This window comes from Thamnophis sirtalis, unplaced genomic scaffold, assembly GCF_051295495.1.
Source record: "Thamnophis sirtalis isolate CommonGarterSnake01/CBP01778 unplaced genomic scaffold, rThaSir2_p1.2 scaffold_9, whole genome shotgun sequence".
In the NCBI taxonomy this organism is placed as follows: Eukaryota; Metazoa; Chordata; class Lepidosauria; order Squamata; family Natricidae; genus Thamnophis; species Thamnophis sirtalis.
In genome coordinates, this window is record NW_028261389.1 from 6025606 (window position 1) to 6047464 (window position 21859).

At 45.6% G+C, this 21859-nt stretch overlaps 2 protein-coding genes across 2 annotated transcripts in view; one reads left to right on the forward strand and one right to left on the reverse strand.

Annotated features, from left to right (window-relative positions):
* The window catches only part of LOC148044026 (store-operated calcium entry regulator STIMATE-like), a 32903-nt gene extending 20191 nt beyond the window's left edge, over positions 1-12712 (forward strand). Inside the window, 5 exon segments of the mRNA XM_087722527.1 lie at positions 7854-7966; positions 9686-9769; positions 10586-10699; positions 12581-12632; positions 12635-12712. Coding sequence (XP_087578653.1) covers positions 7854-7966; positions 9686-9769; positions 10586-10699; positions 12581-12632; positions 12635-12708 — 437 coding nt within the window. The 3' untranslated portion in view covers positions 12709-12712.
* Positions 12713-16625: 3913 nt separating this feature from the next.
* ITIH5 (inter-alpha-trypsin inhibitor heavy chain 5) overlaps positions 16626-21859 on the reverse strand; it is a 41673-nt gene continuing 36439 nt past the window's right edge. The window contains exons 13-14 of the mRNA XM_087722709.1: positions 20025-20402; positions 16626-18254 (exon numbers count right to left, since the gene is read on the reverse strand). Coding sequence (XP_087578835.1) covers positions 17956-18254; positions 20025-20402 — 677 coding nt within the window. The 3' untranslated portion in view covers positions 16626-17955. The remainder of the gene's footprint in view (positions 18255-20024; positions 20403-21859) is intronic.

A 21859-nucleotide genomic window follows, 5' to 3' on the forward strand; every position in this document is an offset into this window, starting at 1 on the left:
TGCGTAGGAGATTCCCGCCAGGACTAACGGCACCGACATTCCATCTTCGTGATGCCTTTTGAAGTTATCTCACACCTGACACTTGAGAGAATTATGATTGGACTGTAACTGTGATGCCAAGGGGAGGGGAATGGGCTATTCTATATATCCATCGCTTTCGCGCCTAAATAATCAGACTTCGCTTCGCTATGCCTTTAATCATTTATAGTTAGTAAAAGTACACTTGATTTCTACTCATGGAGTCTCGTGGTCTTCTTTCCTAATTATCTAATGGAGAGGATCTGACACAGACCTTACATCAGGGATGGCTAACGTTTTTTCCCCCCTCAAGTGCCGAAAGCGTGCACCCGCAATCCATAATGCAATGCCCCCCCGTGTGCCTCACCCCCTCGCAAGCACGTGCGCCTTCCCGTGTTCCCCCGAGCCTCTGCGCATGCACACATGACCCTCCCCCATGCTCCCTCGTGCATGTCCGCGTGCTCCCCATGCTCAGTTTTGGGCATTCCTGAAGCCTTCTGGGACCAAAAACGGGCCCCAGCATCCTGGTCAAACGGTCGTCCGGTTTATTTTTGGAAACCTCCAAAATAAATCGTATAAATGACGATTGACATTGTTTGTTTCCTATTATGATTTGACTGCTTCTTTAGTATCCTATGACTATCACTCAAGTGTTGTGCCTTACGATTCTTGATGAATGTAATTTTCTTTTTCTTTTTATGTACGCTGAGAGCCTTTGCACCAAAGACAAATTCCTTGTGTGTCCAACCACACTTGGCCAATAAATAATAATTCTATTCTAAAGAATTCTATTCTGTTGGAGCCACTTCCAAGGAGCCATGCCAGGTCTTTGCAAACGCTGGATGCCAGGAATGACTTTTCCTGATATTTCTGTCCTCAATTTTCAACATGCAAGGTGTTTTTAATAATAAAAAGGACGTTTTGCATCTCCAAGGGAGTTGTCCTCCTGTCTCACCCAGGAGATGGGTTAAAAAATGCCTGTCAGGCCTGCAATTATATTCCTTTTAGAATTTTGGCCTGCCACACTTTCTCTTATTCCATTATGCTGTTTCATTAGTATAGTTGATGGGAGGGGGGGAATAGACTGGAGTAGGATTGTGGAATGTATTGTTTTCATTCTTTACTAGAAGCCAAGGTCATCCTTTGTCTCCGCACTGTTACACCTGACCGGAAGCAGCTGGGTGGAGACGCCAGCGTGGAAGAAGAAGATTGGACCATGTGATGGATTGTGGGTGTGGGGACAAGATCATGAACTTTTAACTGGGTGGAATTCTGATGTCATTTCCAGAATTGGGATTAACACAGATGTGCTAAGATGTCTGCTTTATTAAATTGGAACTTTAAGGATCGTATTGCCTTGGACTCTGGTTTAATTCTACATGATACTTGGAACGCTGACAATGCTCTCCAATAGTCTTTTGCTGAAGACCATGGAAATCTAGAGCTCGACTGATATTTTTTTTCTGGATTGATTCCAGACTGCTCCACCGATACTCCTACATTATGTCTTTGGATGGAGGTGTGATTGAAGAAGCCAGAGAGATGCCTCTCAAATTGCATTGTGTCATGTTTGGAAATATCAGGACTTATTCCGTATCCCCCAACGAGAACATCTGGAGGTTTTCTAAAGAGGTTGAAAGGTTCTTTCCACCAAAGTTGAATTCAGAAAGAACCGTCATCAACTCATCACAATGGATTCTTCCATAACATTCTTCCTCGCCAAATTCCTCTCGTTCAGCTGAACCGTAAAATCTGGCGTTTGACTTCAGACGGGGGTGGGAGGGGGAGACCAGCTCTTTCGCATCTCAGTCCCTCAAATTCTCAGGATCCTAAATCACGAGTATTGATAGCAGTGTTCCAATATTTGAGGGGCTGCTCCAGTGGTGGGTTTCAAAAAATTTTCGAACCTACTCTGTGAGTGTGGCCTCCTTTGTGGGAGTGGCTTGCCGGCCATGTGACCTGGTGGGAGTGGCTTGCCGGCCATGTGTTTTCTCTCTCTCTCTCTCTCTCTCTCTCTCTCTCTCTCTCTCTCTCTCTCTCTCTCTCTCTCTCTCTCTCTCTTCCTTTTGTCTCTCTGTCCCTTTTCCATTTTTTTCTTTCATCTCTCACTTTTTCTTTCTTTTTTTCTTTCTTTTTCTTTCTTTTTTTCTTTCTTTTTTTCTTTTTTTCTTCCTTTCTTTCTCTTTCTCCTTCTCTCTCTGTGTGAGTGTGTGTGTGTGTGTGTGTGTGTGTGTGAGTGGTGGGTTTCAAAAATTTTTGGAACCTCTTCTGTAGGTGTGGCCTGCTTTCCGGGTCCACTGGTGGAACCTCTTCTAACCGGTTCGATAGATTTGACGAACCGGTAATACCAAACTGGTGCGAACTGGTAGGAACCCACTTCTGGGCTGTCCCCCAAAAGATGGGGGGCCACCCATTCTCCAAAGCACCTGAAGGCACCACAAGAAGTGATGGATGGAAACTCATCAAGGAGAGAAGCAATCTGGAACTAGGGAGGAATTGACAGTGAGAACAATTAATCAGCGGAACAACCTGCCACCAGAAGTTGTGGGTGCTCCAACATTGGAGGTTTTTAAAGAAGAGAGTGCACAGCCATTTGTCTGGAATGGTATAGGGTCCCCTGCTTGAACAGCGGGTTGGACTAGAAGGCCTCCAAGGTCCCTTCCAACTCTCTTATTCTGTTACATCTGTTACAATGATATCATTTAAGATGTAAATGAGATTTGCCTCAGGGTACAGGTAGTCTTTGAGTTACGACCATAATTGAGCCCTGCAAGTGCGGCTGTTAAGTATATGAAGAGCCGCGGTGGCGCAGTGGTTAGAGGGCAGTACTGCAGGCGATTTCTGCTGACTGCCGGTTGCCTGCAATTTGGCAGTTCGAATCTCACCAGGCTCAAGGTCGACTCAGCCTTCCATCCTTCCGAGGTGGGTAAAATGAGGGCCCAGATTGTTGGGGGCAATAGGCTGACTCCGTAAACCGCTTAGAGAGGGCTGCAAATCACTGTGAAGCGGTATATAAGACTAAGTGCTATTGCTATTGCTAATTCAGTCTCTAAGCTCAGTGTGGAATCCAAAAGAGCTCTGTTTCTCAACATGGGTAAATTTTATGATCTGGACTTCAACTGTGTAGTGGAAACTGCAGTTTCAACTAGTTTGGAGTCAACTTTAAATGTGTAGACTTCAATTTCCAGAATTCCTTACCCAGCATCATCTCATATTTTAACAACCCCCATAATTCCTTGCGGGTTAGGGTGTAGCTTTAAAGCAAGGTGGTTTTGCCCTTAAAACAGCCTTGTTTTAACATGATGGACAGCCCACCACCCGTTAGATATCAAGGACTTCTCCGAATACCCGTTAGATATCAAGGTCTTCTCCGAACACCCGTTAGATATCAAGGTCTTCTCCAAACACCCATTAGATATCAAGGTCTTCTTTGAACATCCGTTAGATATCAAGGTCTTCTTCGAACACCCGTTAGATATCAAGGTCTTCTCCGAACACCCGTTAGATATCAAGGTCTTCTCCGAACACCTGTTAGATATCAAGGTCTTCTTCATACATCCGTTAGATATCAAGGTCTTCTCCGAACACCCGTTAGATATCAAGGTCTTCTCCGAACACCTGTTAGATATCAAGGTCTTCTTCATACATCCGTTAGATATCAAGGTCTTCTCCGAACACCCGTTAGATATCAAGGTCTTCTCCGAACACCCATTAGATATCAAGGTCTTCTTTGAACATCCGTTAGATATCAAGGTCTTCTTCGAACACCCGTTAGATATCAAGGTCTTCTTTGAACATCCGTTAGATATCAAGGTCTTCTTCGAACACCCGTTAGATATCAAGGTCTTCTTCATACATCCGTTAGATATCAAGGTCTTCTCCGAACACCCGTTAGATATCAAGGTCTTCTCCGAACACCTGTTAGATATCAAGGTCTTCTTCATACATCCGTTAGATATCAAGGTCTTCTCCGAACACCCGTTAGATATCAAGGTCTTCTCCGAACACCCATTAGATATCAAGGTCTTCTTTGAACACCCGTTAGATATCAAGGTCTTCTTCGAACACCCGTTAGATATCAAGGTCTTCTTTGAACATCCGTTAGATATCAAGGTCTTCTTCGAACACCCGTTAGATATCAAGGTCTTCTCCGAACACCCGTTAGATATCAAGGTCTTCTTTGAACATCCGTTAGATATCAAGGTCTTCTTCGAACACCCGTTAGATATCAAGGTCTTCTCCGAACACCCGTTAGATATCAAGGTCTTCTCCGAACACCCGTTAGATATCAAGGTCTTCTCCGAACACCCGTTAGATATCAAGGTCTTCTCCGAACACCCGTTAGATATTAAGGTCTTCTCCGAACACCTGTTAGATATCAAGGTCTTCTCCGAACACCTGTTAGATATCAAGGTCTTCTCCGAACACCTGTTAGATATCAAGGTCTTCTCCGAACACCCGTTAGATATCAAGGTCTTCTCCGAACACCCGTTAGATATCAAGGTCTTCTCCGAACACCCGATAGATATCAAGGTCTTCTCCGAACACCCGTTAGATATCAAGGTCTTCTCCGAACACCCGTTAGATATCAAGGTCTTCTCCGAACACCTGTTAGATATCAAGGTCTTCTCCGAACACCCGTTAGATATCAAGGTCTTCTCCGAACACCCGTTAGATATCAAGGTCTTCTCCGAACACCCGTTAGATATCAAGGTCTTCTCCGAACACCCGTTAGATATCAAGGTCTTCTCCGAACACCCGTTAGATATCAAGGTCTTCTCCGAACATGATGGACAGACATCATCAAGATGGGTTAAAACTCACTTAACCAACGTCTCCCTTATCAACAGTCATTTTGATTACTCAATTATGGCCATACCTCAAGGATGACCTGTTCTTGTGCAGATGAAACTGCATTTGGTGAGATTTATTTCCTGCCTCCAAAATCTGCCAGATTGAGGTCTGTCAAATTCACAAGTTTTCTGGGTGTTTGGGCTTTTTTCTTTTTTTCTTTTGTGAAATACACTTTTTTGGGGGGTAAAACATCACTCTGGAAAAATCATCAAAGCCTTCCTAAGAAACTTGTGAGTGGTAAAAAAAAATGCCGCTGAGTTTGCACGCCAAGCAAAGCCTTTGTAGAGTAAGAGGCACCTGGCGTTACAGTGTTTGCATAAGATGCTGAATTTGTTCAGTGTTAACCTTGGTTAGCTTTTAATGTGACATTGGGTGTTGCGTGGCCCAAAGTCAACTGTATTTGGTTAACCCTTTCTCTTGGGAAAACCCAGGAAATGGGTGAATACGATGACCAGGTTAAGCATGCTGAATGAATGCAACAGCAATCTCAAATAGCACATCTTCATACCAGGAGTGTCATTAGAATAGAATAGAATAGAATAGAATAGAATAGAATAGAATACAATACAATACAATACAATACAATACAATACAATACAATACAATACAACACAACACAACACAACACAACACAACACAACACAACACAATACAATACATATAATGCAATAAATACAATACAATACAATAAATACAATACATACAATACAATAAATACAATACAATACAATACCAGATCCACAATACAATAGTGGATCTGGCTATTTGAGAGACCGCCTTCTGCCAATTACCTCCCTGCGTCCCATCAGATCGCATAGAGTTGGCCTCCTCCGTATTCCATCCGCCAGTCAGTGCCGACTGGCGACTACTCGGAGGAGAGCCTTCTCTGTTGCGGCTCCGACACTATGGAACAATCTCCCCGTGGAGATTCGTACCCTCACCACCGTCCAGGCCTTCCGCACAGCCCTCAAGAACTGGCTAGCCCGTCAGGCCTGGGGATAATCTTATTTTCGCCCCTCCCGAATGCTGAGTGAATGTTGAGTTTTACTGTCTAATTTACTTTGTGCACATCTCTTTTTGGTATTGTCCTACACTCCCCTTCCCTTTCTTGATTGTAAGCCGCCCTGAGTCCCCTCAGGGAAAAGGGCGGCCTATAAATAAACAAATCTAAATCTAAATCTAAAATCTAAATACCAATAGAATACAATACAATACAATAAATACAATACAATAAATACAATACAATACAATAAATACAATACAATACAATACAATAAATATAATACAATACAATAAATACAATACAATACATACAATACAATACCAATAGAACAGAACAGAACAGAACAGAACAGAATAGAATAGAATAGAATAACAGAGTTGGGAGGGAACTTGGAGGCTTTCTAGTCCAACCCCCTGCTCAGGCAGGAAACCCTACACCACTTCAGACAAATGGTTATCCAACATCATCTTAAAAACTTCCACAGTTGGAGCATCCACAGCTTCTCGAGGCAAGCTGTTCCTCTGGTTAATTGTTCTCCCTGTCAGGAAATTCCTCCTTAGTTCTAGGTTGCTTCTCTCCTTGATTAGTTTCCGCCCATTGCTCCTTTTCCTACCTTCAGGTGCTTTGGAGAAGAGGTTGACTCCCTCTTCTTTGGGGCAGCCCCTGAGATAACGGGAGGCTGCTATCCTGTCTCCCCTACGCCTTCTTTTCATAAGACTAGACATAATCCAGTTTCTGCAACCGTTCTTCACATGTTTTAGCCTCTACACAAGTGGCTGAAGAAGACACGCAGGTCATGCTTCTTACAACCATTAGTTTAGTGCTGTTTTTCAGGAGGCAACTCGACTTTCCGTTTGATTCCTTCAAAGACATTGCGCTTCTCATCCAAGAAAGGGGATCGCATGATCCCGAGGGACACTGCAACCGTCATCAATGTGAGCCAGTTGCCAAGCGTCCAAATTTTGATCACGCGACCATTGGGCATGCTGAAACGGTCATGAAGTGTGAAAAACGGTCACGTCACTTTTTCAGTGCTGTTGTAACTTTGAACGGCCACTAAATGAAGTGTTGTAAGTCAAGGACTACCTGTAATAAAACAGAAAGACTAAATGTATTTTTGTAGAAACAGGTGGTCCTTGGAGTATGACCACAATTGGGTCCAAACCTTCTGTTGCGAAGTTTCTGTAACTTTGGTCACTCGATGAACTGTTGTAAGTCGAGGACTACCTGTAGCAAACGATTAGTACCATTTCATAATCTCCTGGAGGCATGTGTTGAAAGAAAGCCATGGATTTGTGAAGCTGGTTCTTGATATACCACATTTTTTGCCTCCTTGCAGCAATGTCAGCTTCAGCATAGCCTGATTTAGCACAAGGAGTTGATTGGCAGTTGAATCTGCCACCCAGAATACCGCCTATCAGCTGTTCCAGGCTGCGGGGGTCACCACAGCCCATCACTTGCCTCTTACCGCCTCCTCCGTGCGCCCCGTTTTCGGCGTCTGTGCGTCCTGTTTTTGGCCTCCGCGTGCCCCATTTTCAGACCGTTCTAGGCAGCGGGGATAGATGGCGGGACGGCACATGGGACGTGCCAAAAACAGGACACAGGAGGCCGGAAATGGGGTGCACGGAGGCCGGAAATGGGGAGCACTGAGGCGCCGATAGGTGGCAGCAGTGATGGGCTGCGATGGGTAGTGGCGATCCCCACAGCCTGGAACAGCTGATAGGCTGTATTCCCGGGAAGCCAATCCAACCACCAATCAGCTGCTCGTGCTAAATCAGGCTGTGCTGAAGCTGACCAGGCTGTTTGCTGTTTGCTGCAAGGAGGCAAATTGCTGGGAGGCAGAGGCAGAATTTTTTGTTCTTGTTTTCCTCCCCAAAAGCTAGGTGCGTCTTATAGTCTGGAGCGTCTTATAGTCCAAAACATACGGTAGTTGGTTCATAAATCATGGGCTTAGTTCTGTTTTTTTGTTTCCTTTCAGGGGATCCACCACAAGCAGCTGCTTGGATTGGCCAATGCTTTCTCTACTTGCTCATAATGATCTTTGAGAAAACGGCCGTTGGTCTTGTCTTACTTATTCCCGGGTGGACGAAGGTAAGGAAGAAGAACCCGATTCACATCTCTCTGTTACTCACGAACGGTGCTGACGTTTAAGGAGCAAATTAGCTCAAGGATTTAAATGCCATCTTTGAGGAAACGCATTAGGGAGAAAGATGCATATTCGGCAATATTTTGGCCCAGTTAGGTTTCAGGTTTCAGGTTTCGTTTTATTTATATGCCGCCCTATTCCCAGCGGGACTCAGGGCGGCTCACAAACCCAAGAGGGGAAGGGAAACACAAGAACTACAAATACAAGCATTTAAAATAACCAACAGACACACAATCGAGAGGGGAAGGGAACTCATCGACCCCAGGCCTGCCGACACAGCCAGGTTTTAACGGCTTTACGGAAGGCCTGGAGAGAGGTGAGGGTCTGAATCTCTGCGGGGAGCTCGTTCCAAAGGGGCGGAGCCGCCACAGAGAAGGCCCTCCCCCGGGTAGTAGCCAAATGACATTGGCCAGTAGATGGAACCTGGAGGAGGCCTAATCTGTGTGATCTAATGGGTCTTTGGGAGGTAATTGGCAGCAGGCGGTCTCTCAAGTACCCAGGTCCAATACCATGAAGGGTTTTATAAGTGACGACTAGCACCTTGAAGCGTATCCGGAGACCAATTGGTAACCAGTGCAGCTCGCGGAGGATAGGTGTAACGTGGGTGTACCGAGATGCACCCACAATCGCTCGCGCGGCTGCATTCTGGAGGAGCTGAAGTCTCCGAATGCTCTTCAAGGGCTGCCCCATGTAGAGCGCATTGCAGTAGTCCAGTCTTGAGGTCACGAGTTAGAAGATCGATCAATCAAAATAGAGCTGGAAGGGACCTTGGAGGTCTTCTAGTCCAACCCTCTGCTCAAGCAGGTGACCCTACACCATTTCAGACAGGTGGCTGTCCAGTCTCTTCTTAAAAACCTCCAGTGATGAAACACCCACAACTTCTGAAGGCAAGGTGTTCTACTGGTTTATTCTTCTCACTGTTAGGGAGTTTCTCCTTAGTTCTGAGTTGCTTCTCTCCTTGATTAGTTCCCACCCATTGCTTCTTGTTCTATCCTCAGGTGCTTCGGAGAATAGCTTGACTCCCTGTTCTTTGTGGCAGCCCTTGAGATATTGGAAGACTGCTATCATGCCACCCCTGGTCCTTCTTTTCTCTAGACTAGCCATCTCATTTACAGCCCATGTAAAGAAAATGGTGGTTGTGTGAAATCAGGGCAGTGATGATTGTCAGTCGGATTAATTGGCTAACACCTGCTGCGCTACAACACAACGGAACTATGGCTGTGGGAGGGCTTCTAAGTGTGTAAAATGGGCGTAGGCCACTTTTTTCAGTAACTTCAAACAGCTACTAAGACAGTTTCTCAACCTTGGCAACTTTAAGTCCTGTGGACTTCAACTCCCAGAATTCCCCAGCCAGCTATGCTGGCTGGGGAATTCTGGGAGTTGAAGTCCACAGGACTTAAAGTCGCCAAGGTTGAGAAACTGCACTAAAATAATAATTGTAAGTTAAGGACTATCTGTAATTATAGGGGTTAGCCGTTGTTTTCCTCCTCTTTATTATTTTTCTTTCAATTTCCCAAACGAATTGACCCGCCCTATGATTTCCTGGTGGTCTCTTATCCAAGTATTATTTAGGCCCAGCTCTGGTGAGCCCAGACCGGATTTTCTTTCCCCGTAAAAAGACACTGACTCTTTTCTCTCTCTCTCTCTCTTTCTCTCTCTCTCAGCTTCAGGAAATCCTCCTGGATTACATCCCTTCTCCTCAGCTGGAGCTGGTCTTGGTGATTCTTGTGGTTCCTTTTATAGTCAATGTGAGTAAAAGATTTGAAGGAAATGATCCTTTCATCAAGGGAGCTGAAAGCCTCTTTTATCTCCTGTGGGAGGGGGGGAGGGGGAAGAGGACGCGGGATTTTCCATTTCTCATCCGAGGGTCACAAGGGACCGGAAATCTTTGCCTTGGAAAATATGACTCCTTCGTACACAATTTAGAGGCGTACGGCCATCCGAATTCAGCAGCAATTCCGCATAGTGTACCGATTAGAACAGGGGCAAGGCCCGCCGGCCAGATCGGCCCACGGGACCGAACTGAAACAGCGAAGGACCGGACCGGCGGTGCCTCTGCCAGCGAAAACAAGCTTGGGAGGACCGCGCACAGCCCCTCCTGAACTCAGTTTTCACTGGCGGAGGCTGCAGGAGGCCGCCACAGCTGAAAACGGAGACTGAGGGGCCCACGTGCGGCTCCTCGAGCTCCATTTTCACGGGCAGAATGCTAGCAAAACAAACTCCCAGCAAAAGTGAACCCTCCCAGCCCCGCGTGGGCCACCACAGGTGCCCCTGACACAAAGGATGTCGAGTGGTGGCCACGCCCACCTAGGGGGCTATGTCACGCCTACCTAGACAGGTCCACCTGGACACCCTCCCACCCCCCCGAGGTCAAACACAACCCTGATGCGGCCCATTTTTGGGCTCCTTATCCCTCAGCTCCAGTGTGGCATCACGGAAGTCTCCAAGATGGCTTCGCTCAGGTCAGCTTCAGGCTTGACCCATCCTAAAAATGGCTAAGATTGAGACGCACAACCCTTACAAGGATTTCTTTCTCCCCCCTCCAACTCCTTTTTTCTTTGAAGGCTGTTATGTTCTGGGTTGTCGACAGCTTGACGATGAAAAAACACAAGGGGAGGGAGAAGCTGGAAGTCAGCGCGGCGGAATATCCTGAAGCTTTGAAAGATGACGATGTCCAGGTGAGCCAGTCTTTCTCATTTTCATTTCATTTTCATTTTATTAGGATTTATAGGCCGCCCTTTTCCCTGAGGGGACTCAGGGCGGCTTACAATCATTAGGGAGGGGGTGCAATTCGAAATAAACAATATACAAACAAAATAAAGTAATAAAAACACAACTTGCATTCAACATTCAACACTCGGGTGGGGCAAATTAGAGACTTATCCCCAGGCCTGACGGGATAGCCAGGTCTTGAGGGCTGGGCGGAAGGCCTGGACGGTGGTGAGGGTGCGTATCTTGACGGGGAGATCGTTCCACAGGGTCGGAGCTGCAACAGAAAAGGCTCTCCTCCGTGTAGTCGCCAGTCGACATTGACTGGCGGATGGGATTCGGAGGAGGCCCAGTCTGTGCGAGATCTTATCGGTCGGAGGGAGGTAATCGGCAGAAGGCGGTCTCTCAAGTACTCAGATCCACCTTGGCGACTTTAAATCCTGTGGACTTCAACTCCCTTAAAGTGGAGATAAACTGATCCCTGTCTTCAAACGAACTGCCATCCCGTCCCACTGATGAATGTTTCCAGGCCGAAGCGCGGTTTGAAGCAGGGGAGAATTTGAGGCAGGCCGATATCGCAGTGAGCAAAGTTCGCATTCAAGGGCCAGAGGGGGTGGGGGTGGGGGAATCAGCGCACATTCATTCGCTAGGCCTGGCGCAGAAAACGGGCCAATAATCCCCAGGAGAGGCCGAAGCTCAGCAAAACTCAACCTTGTCTCTGTGGGATGTTCCCTGAGCACCCCGTAGGTTCAAAGAGGGAAAATAAACGGCCTTAATCTTTCCAGCCAGGCTTTGTTCTCTGTTGATGCACACAAAGCATTGTGTGCTCACCATCTGGCCGTCTCTGTTTGCAGATGTGCTGTCTGTGTAAAAGGACAAAATTTGGTCAGGAGGTCAACGGGATCAACACTGCAACTGGGTCTCCCTCTGTGTGCAGCCTTCTACTTCTTCTTCTTCTTCTTCCTGTTCCTCTTCCTCTTCCTCCTCTTCTTCCTCTTCTTCTTATTCTTCTTCCTCGGCCCATTTTTGTGCATAGCCTTTAGGAGGTGCCTTGGGGGTTGGGGGGGAGCAGAATTGAGCAAAAAACGGCCCATTCTTTGCTCATTTCTGCCCTCCCCAGCTCCCAGGAGCACTCTGGAAGCCTCCTAAAGGCTATGCACAGCCATTTTGGTAGAGGGGGTGGGGTTTCAGCAGGCCACCCAGATTTTCAGCCTCTTTTGAGGAGAAAAGCAGTGGTGGATTTCAAAAATTGTTCGAACCTACTCTGTGGGTGTGGCCTCCTTTGTGGGAGTGGCTTGCTGCCCATGTGACTGGATGGGAGTGGCTTGCTGCCCATGTGACCGGATATGAAGATGCCGACGACACTTGTCAGAACCACCTTAAATTACCTCACACACAGCCCTGGCATGCATAAGAATATGATGTAAACCTGTTTTTTAAAAGGCATCTTTGGTTTGCGTTAAAACAACTTCAACACACGCAATGTTCTGATTGCACCACAAACGCAGTAGTCATCCTTACCTTTCACAGAGGCACCGAGTTTTATAAATATGAGCATGATAGTGTAGAATAATCCTATCCAAGGACCAGTGGTGGGTTTCAAAAAATGTTGGAACCTCTTCTGTAGGTGTGGCCTGCTTTCCGGGTCCACTGGTGGAACCTCTTCTAACCGGTTCGGTAGATTTGACGAACGGGTTCTACCGAATAGGTGCGAACTGGCAGGAACCCACCTCTGGGGAAAAGAGTGTGTCTTATACTCCGAAATATACGGTAGTTTTAATTGGCAAATGGTAAGAAAATATGACCTGTGAAATTAATTTTTAAATGTTTTTTCCCCTTTTCCCCAGCAGGTCCTGCTTTGCCCCACTTTGGATTTTGACAGCTCTAGGAGCGACGTCGATCTCTTGGCCTCTCTTCCTCAAACCCCAAGCTTAAAAAACTGAGATTGTTGAGTGGCCCTTCAATAATTTCTAGCTGAACAACAACAACAACAAAGTTCATTTTGGAGACCCCGTGGACCACTGAAACACCCCAAGGCGGTTTGCCCCTGTGGCCTTTTTTCATTTTGTAATATGGCGCTGGGTTATTTGAGGGTCTTAAAATTGTGTTTTTGGCTTGTGTATTGTGAATTGCTGATTCTAGATGAACTGTTTATTCTGGCTGGCCAGTTGGCGATAGTTTCGGATTGATTCTGCATCATAGCACTTTTTTAAAAATAAAAAAAAAGAAAAAGGAAGGAAGGAGGGAGGGAGGGAAGGAAGGAAGAAAGAAAGAAAGAAAGAAAGAAATTAAAAGAAAGAAAGAAAGAAAGGAGAAAAGAAAGAGAAAGGAAAACAAGCAAAGCAAGAAAGCAAGGAAGGAAGGAAAGAAAGAAAGAAAAAGAAGAAAGAAAGAAAGAAAGAAAGAAAGAAAGAAAGAAAGAAAGAGAAAGAAAGAATTAAATTCAATTTGCCTTGTGCAAACCTGAATGACTCACAAAAGCACAAATCACTTGTAAATAGAATCTGGTTACAAAGACTGTGTTTAAAAAAAAAACTTGCTATTTGGTCTTATTGACTCAATTTTTTAAAAACTTGTAAGAATAATAAAGATTTCATATTCAAACAACTACGGAAGCTATTGCTGTGGTATGTTCTGAGCTCCGCTTTTGGAAAACAAACATTATTTTATAATAATAATAATAATTTTTATTATAATTATCAAATAATAAAAGCAATATTTTACAGCTTCATGTTATAGAATGCTCCTAGCTTGACAATACTGCCAGGGGAATTCTGTTTGAAACCCATCCGTCGCAAAGTTGCTCGGTGTTAAGAAACACCGGACTAAGTTTGATTAGTTAAACCTTTCCTTTGTCAAATGGGATTTGTGGTCACTTTATATAACTCCAAGGGAAATAACAAAATCCAGATTCGTATGCTTTTTAACAAACTCTCTTTCTCAGGCTCGCTAATGAGAAAAGAAGGTAAAGGTTCCCCTCGCATATATGTGCTAGTTGTTCCCAACTCCAGGGGACGGTGCTCATCTCCGTTTCAAAGCAGAAGAGCCAGCGCTGTCCGAAGACGTCTCCGTGGCCATGTGGCCGGCATGACTAAATGCCGAAATTGCACGGAGATGTGTTCCCTTCCCACCAAAGGTGGTCCCTATTTTTCTACTTGCATTTTTACATGCTTTCGAGCTGCTAGGTTGGCAAAAGCTGGGACGAGGAACGGGAGCTCACTCCGTTAAGTGGCTCTAGGGATTCGAACGGCCCAACTGCCAACCATTCTGATCAACAAGTTCTGCGTTTTAGCCACTGAGCCCCTGCGTCCCTTTTATGAGAAAGGAAAGGAAGAGGCAAAACTTTTTACAAAATAATCCTTCCCCCGCAGCGTGCATTTTGGCTTTTTAAGGGGGGAAATTAAAATTACTAGGTTTGTGAGTTGGCCCACTTAATAACCAAGAACTGTTTTATTGACATATGCTGTTGGTTACCTTTCTTGAACCCGCAGCTGCTCCTGGTGGGGTTCTCCAGCTCATTCTTCTGTTGTTTAAATGAGCATCTGTTTCACCTCATTACCAGTTGTTTGCTTGGCAGAGGTTCTGTTTGATCTTTGAGCTAAATTGCTTTGTGTGCTATTTTTTTTTTTAAATTTAAACAGGAAGCCTAGACATAATTTTTTTTTTAAAAATACACATTAACTGTGTTTGTTTTTCCAAAGAGGCAAGCGAGGGAGTGGCAGGCTTCAAATTGTTTCTGTGTTTTTCAAAAATGACTCTCTAATGGTTTCTTTGGCTGCTGTTCCATTCTGCTTTCTATTCTGTTTGTGCTCAGAGCACCTCTGGAGTGGTCAAAAAAGTCAAGATGGTGGCCACGATAGAACTATTTTGTTATATTCTGTTATAACCATTATTCTATTCTATCCCTTTCTGTTCTGTTCTATTCATTACTCTTTCCTATCCTATCCTATTCCGCACCGTATCGAACTCTACTCTACTCTACTCTACTCTACTCTACTCTACTCTACTCTACTCTACTCTACCTTACCATACTCTATCCTACTCTATTCTATCTTACTCTACCTTACTCTACTACTCTATTGTATCCTACTACTACTTACTCTACTCTCTATTGAATATTTGTGTCTCAGGGTTGAAATGAGAGGTCCTTGGTGTTCTCTGAGCTTCCTTGTTTTCTTGCAGACATTTCATTACCCTACTAGGTAACATAATCAGTGCTAGAAGCAGGGGTGAGCTGCTACAGGTTCGGGCGATCCTCTAGCTAAGGATCTACCCAGTTCAGCGAACCCGCAAATCCCACCCCTGGCTGGCCCCACCCACCCTGCCCCTCCCCTCCCAGAAGTCTCCATGTGGCCTGTTTGGGATGCCAGGTAACAACAGGCTCTGGGACGATGAAAAACAGGCCTCCTAAAAGTTCTGTAAGGCTGGAAACGGGCCCGTTTAGGGCCTCCGGGGCCTTGGGGAGGCAGTTTTCGCCCTCCCAGAGGCTCGAGGAAAGCCTCTGGAGCCCCTGCCATGTTGCAGGAGGCCGACTAGGCCACACCCACCATCGCCACATCCACCCAGTAGCCAGGAAGAGAACCCATTGCTAAAAATTTTGAAGCCCACCTCTGGCTAGAAGGGAGGGGGTCTCCACTCATCTGGTAATACATAATAGCACCCCACTCCTCTCCTCCCCAAATTAGGTTAAAACGCCCACATCACCCCAAAAGTGTTAGTGGCTGTTTTGGTCCGCCAGTGGCCAGTGGAGCTGGCAGCAGATTTCGGACAGTGAGGAGGTTGGGGAGGAACCTGGGCCAGTCTTGGAGTCTGGGGAAGGCTCTGAAGAGGGATCAGGAGGAAGAGAGGGGACCAGGGCCCTCCGACAATTATCAGCTGCCTTCGGAGTCGGATATCAGTGGGGCAGAAGAACAGCTGGAGCCTGTTCCCAGTGTGCGCATGCGCAGAGTTGCCAGACAAAGGGAACCACTAAGGAACAAGGGCTGACTCGGGATTAAGGCCTCTGGTGGACGGTGAATGGCCCCTCCCAGAGGGAATAAAAGAGGAGCGAAAGGGGAGTGGAGTTTGCAGGAGGCAATTTGTTCATTCCTGCGTTCTTGCCAAGTATGGCATCGTCTGAAAGATATCGGCCTGGCTATTCTCCAAACCTGATAACGGTCAGTAATTGTGGACTCTCTTGAAAGACTGCTGGAGAGGAATTCACTGTACTTTAAATAAAAGGGGTTTATCGGGACGAGGACTCAGCTTCGTGCTGCTGGGGAAGCCTCGGTCAACAGTATCTTCAACTAGGCACATGTGTCTTTATCCCATGCAGATTTTTTTGTGAATGGCTACTATAAGTTGGAAACTGTCTTTGACTATATCGGTAATTTTGCAATTTCTGCATCCCCTGTTAATAAACACATTCCCTACTGCTCAGAAAACTCCACGAATTTCATCCATCTAAAAAGAAATCCTATTTTTATTTTTAAAACACCACCCTATTTTAAAATGTTTACCCCGCTATATTAAGGCAGCTGCTTTCTGCAAACTCTTAAATTTGTGAGCATATGTGTGATATCCATCCATACCCCATCCGGCTGCGTTACAATACAACATAGGCGCTGTGTAAACTGAGTTTGCATAACAGGCTAAGCCACAGAATGCTAACTGAGTTTAGCGGTTTAGTGTGAATGGAAACACTAGCCACAATTCCTAGATTGCTTAGCAAATTTACAGTACAACAGTATTTACAGTACAACAGAGAAGGTATTTACATTCTTAATGGTCTCCATTGAAATTAAAATGGCTTCATTGTTTGATGACCAATATCTGAGCATAATTTCCCACGTGCTGGGTGGGAAAGCACTCGCTCGCACACTACACAAACAGTGCAAATACGGGGCGGGGGGGGGAATGATTGTGTGCAACTTTTACAGAGCTGTTCCACCTATCTGCTTGTTCCCAACGAGGAGTGACTTTTCAAGACCAATTTCTTAACTAGATAATAATAATCATACATGAGAGTTTGCTACAGTCGCTGTGACTGATGGGTTAACCAAACGTCAAGCAGCTGCTTACAAATGAAGAACTACAGGTGGTCCTCAACTTACAACGGATTGTTCAGTGACCGTTCAAAGCTACGGCGGTTCTGAAAAATGCGACTTACGATAGTTTTTCATAGTTAACGACCTTTGCAAGCATTCCACAATCGTGATCAAAATTCAGATGCTTGGCAACTGGTTCATATTTATGGCCGATGCTGCCTCCCGGGGGATTAATATTGATCCCCTTTTGCTGTGGTGGGTTGCAGGCGGTACGCCCTGGTACGGGTGTACCGGAGTCAGCCCGAAGCACCGGATACCGTTCCGGTACAGTGCTCCAGAGGGTGCGCCCGCCCGCCCGAGCTCCTTACCGATGTTTAAAGGCTTCCGGAGCAGCTGGAGCGTTGCAGAGCATTGCAGAGGCGCTAAGACGCATGCGCGCGTCCATGAGGACGCCGACGCCCCCGTTCTAACCGTGACCTGTTGGAACAGGATTTGAAACCCACCACTGCCCTTTTGTGACCTCCTGAGAAGCAGAATCAATGGGGGAGCTGGATTCATTTAACAACAGGGTTACTAACTTATCAATTGAAGTGGTTCCCTTAACGACGGTGGCAAGACAGGTTGTAAAATTTGTTAAAACTCATTTAACAAATGTCTCATTAACAACAGAAATGTTGAGCTCCCTTCTGGCTGTAAGTCGAGGCCGAGAGAAATGCAGGTAGTCCTCAACGTATGACGATTCACTTAGTGACCGGTTTGAAGTTACAGCATGACAGGAAAAAGTGACTTATGACCGTGATTCACACTTATGCCCGTTGCAGCATCCCCGTGGTCACATGATCAAAAAAACCCAGACCCTTGGCAACCGACTCGTATTTGTGACGGTTGCAATGGCCCCTGAGTCATGTGATTCCCCGTTTGGGACCTTCTGACAAACAAAGTCAATGAGGAAGCCAGATTCAATTAATGACCGTGTTAGTAACTTAACAACTTGCACTGATTTGTTTAACAACTCTGGCAAGAAAGGTCACAAAATGAGGCAAAAATCCCTTAACCACAGAGATTTGGGCTCATGTGTGGTGGTCGTAAGTCGAGGACTACCTGTATTTTTAAAGTGTGTTCCTTCAGCACAACGAAGCCCAATGAAAACAATTGGGAGCAAGAACAAACACTTTCTCGGAGGAGAGTTTTTCCTCTCTTCAAAGTCCGTTGTCCACCAAGGTGCTAGTCCCTGTGTCAAAGGGATGGGAGGCCAAATAGTCTTTGTAATCCCCGTCGATCAGTTTCTCGGCATTGTTTTTGGCAAACCAGCAATCCACCTCCTGCTTGCCGTTATAGATCTTTCTCTGCTTCCACACCACGGGCACCAAACGCCCTTTCAACTTCAGGGCGTGTTCTGAGTTCGAATTCCCAGACTTTATTTCCTGGCAGTCGTCTGGGCTACAGTTTTCTGAGAAGAGCTTGGTCGACAGCTGAACGTCTTGGTGCAAGAACTGGCCTGCAAAAATTAACATAATAAAAAAAGGAATGTGTGATCAAGTGAATTAATGAGACTCCGGGTAGCTCTCAGCTCAGTGTTTCTCAACGTTGGCAACTTGAAGATGTCCGGACTTCAACTCCCAGAATTCCCCAGCCAGCGAATGCTGGCTGGGGAATTCTGGGAGTTGAAGTCCGGACATCTTCAAGTTGCCAACGTTGAGAAACACTGTCTCAGCTTATGATTAAAAGAGGATCACGTCACACAAACACACACACACACACACACACACACACACACACACGCAACCGCAACCGCCATAAGTATGAACCAAGCCTTTGGATTTGGCACTCATGATCATGGGGATGTTGCAAAAATCATCACTGTGAATAAGACTCATAAACCGCTTTCTTTCAGTGCCGTTGTTAACTTTGGTCGCTAAAACGAACCGTGGTAAGTCGAGGACTACCTGTACTTAGGACCGCGACTCTCAGAATCCTGATTATTATACAATTTGGGAATCCTTTTTTTACCGGTGTTTAGAGAATAGACATATGAATTAATAGTAAAAGAAGTTATGTAAAGTATAAAAAATGCGTTCACAGTCAATATAACTAATAGAGTTAAATAAATTATATTGGGGTTGCTATAATATTAGATACTTAAGGTATCGGAAATTAAGCCAAGATGAGATTAATGAATAAGATTGTATATTTTAATGTTGGCACAAAATATTAGTACCCAGACGACACACTGGTTAATGGAAAATGGATTGTTTGTATCTATCTATCTATCTATCTATCTATCTATCTATCTATCTATCTATCTATCTTTCCATATCTCTTTCTCTCTCTCTCTCTCTCTCTCTCTCTCTCTCTCTCTCTCTCTATCTATCTATCTATGTATATTTCCATCTATCTATCTATCTATCTATCTATCTATCTATCTATCTATCTATCTATCTATCTATCTATCCATCCATCCATCCATCCATCCATCCATCCATCCATCCATCCATCCATCCATCTATCCTGTCTGTCGGCCTGTCTGTCTCTGTCTGTCTGTCTATCCCTCCCTCCCAACCTCCCTCCCTATCTCTATCTATCTCCATCCATTATCTATCTATCTATCTATCTATCTATCTATCTATCTATCTATCTATCTATCTATCTATCTACCTACCTACCTACCTACCTACCTACCTATCTATCTCTTTCTCTATATCCATCCATCCATCCATCCATCCATCCATCCAACTATCCTGTCTGTCTGTCTATCCCTCTCTCCCTCCCTCTATCTATCTATCTCTATCTATCTATCTATCTATCTATCTATCTATCTATCTATCTATCTATCTATCTATCTATCTATCTATCTATCTATCTACCTCCATCATCTATCTATCTCCATCCATTATCTATCTATCTATCTATCTATCTATCTATCTATCTATCTATCTATCTATCTACCTACCTACCTACCTACCTACCTACCTACCTACCTACCTACCTACCTATCTATCTATCTATCTATCTATCTATCTATCTATCTATCTCTTTCTCTATATCCATCCATCCATCCATCCATCCATCCATCCATCCATCCATCCATCCTGTCTGTCTGTCTGTCTGTCTGTCCCTCCCTCCCTATCCCTATCCCTATCCTTATCTCTCCCCCCTATCTATCTATCTGTCTGTCTGTCTGTCTGTCTGTCTGTCTATCTAACAATCCAGATGGAAGATATATGTCTCTCTGCAGGCAACCTTAGAAACCAACGCATCCCTCCCTTACCTATCAGCCCGTGGGAAGCCGTTGAGAGTCCTTGACTGTTAGAGATGTAGAAACCCAAGTGGTTTTTCTGATACCGGGCTGGGTTCTTGTAGTGGTGGATCAGAATGACGAAACTGATGGACTCTTGTAGGACCACAGTGACGTTGGCGTGGGCCACGATGGACACCTGGAGATTCTTGCCCACCACCACGGCGTTGCGGTCACAAGGGAAGACCAGCCTCTTCTCATCATCCAAGATGACCTTGGTGGGAGAAATTTCCAGGTAGGACCTTTGCGGTTTGTTGATGAGGATTGTGATGCTCTTGAAGTACGTCCGCTGTTTCTTATGACCGTTCCGTGGGGCAGGTGCCCCGATTAGCTGACCATTGACGGTCACTCCTACGGGACAATTACAAAGAGTTTGATTTCGTGGTTAAGGCAGCAGGCTAGAAAGCAAGAGATTTTGAGTTCAACTCCTGCCTTAGGCATGAAAGCCGACTGGGTGACTTTGGGCCAATTATCAGGAGGTGGAGAGTTCTAGTCCTGCTTTAGACTTGAAAGCAAACTAGGTGACCTTGAGCCAATCACCAGGAGAAAATGACTTCTAGTCTTGCCATAGCCATGAAATCTGATTGGGTGACTTTGGGCCAATCACCAGGAGATGGTGAGCTCTAGTCCCATCTTAGCTTTGAAAGCCAACTACATGACCTTGAGTGATTCGCCAGGAGACTGAGAATTCTAGTTCTTACCTTAGCCATGAAAGCCACCTGGGTGACCATGGGCCAATCACCAGGAGATGGTGAGTTCTAGTCCCGTCTTAGCTTTGAAAGTAAACTACGTGACCTTGAGTGAATCGCCAGGAGACTGAGAGTTCTAGTTCATATCTTAGCCATGAAAGCCACCTGGGTGGCCATGGGCCAATCACCAGGAGACAATGAGTTCTAGAACCATCTTAGCCAAGCTGGATGATTTTGGACCAGAGTTTTTATACGTAACCTGTTGCCATTTCCCCCCTGTTTGCATGCTGTCCTTCTCAGTATGGTACAGAGCTGTATTATTATTTTTAAAATGCAAAGAAAAGAGCCACAAATTGTATCATAACAGGACAGATTGGGACGATCTGTTTCCCACAATGTGGTAAGGCGATGGCGGAGTTCCCACAACCCACTCAATCACAAAACAATGCCCTTTAGTTTAGTCTGGCTTGTTGTGCGATTCCAGCGGATCTTTAGCCGTTTCCTATTTGTGATGCGGCCACCGTTGCCTCCTAAAAACAGATGTATTGTTCTTGACACAGTTGGGACAATAATTGCGGACCTTAAAACCAACGGCAGAGGAAACCGCCGTTTAATATTCGCTTCCTGTGGCGATGCTTGCTTGCAACGGTCCCAAGCCGGCTCTAAACTTTGTCCTGTCCCATGGAACGGATTTGGGAGGTGGAAATTCATCAGTGTTTCCTTTCCGTCCACTGCTTCAGGCCGGGCCAAGCCTTGACTCAGCCCTGCTGACGGAACAAGTCAACAGGCCTCACCGGCTATTGATTCCCGTACCAGGGTTATTCCAGGTGGGCTGCTGGGGGCTCTTCAGATTGTATAAATGTTTCGCTGGGGGCTCGCAGGGGTTCGGGAGAACCTCTGGCTAAGATTCTGTGCAGTTCGGAGAACCCCCAAAATCCCACTTCTGGCTGGCCGCGCCCACCCTTCCCTGCCCCTCCCAGGAGTTCCCACACGGCCCGCTTTGGATGCACATGGAGGGTGTACATGGAGCAGTGGTGGGTTGCTCTTACCGTCACTACCAGTATGCTGATTGTGGTCTGTTTGTGCACGGGCCTCATGTGCTGCGTAAGCATGTGCAAT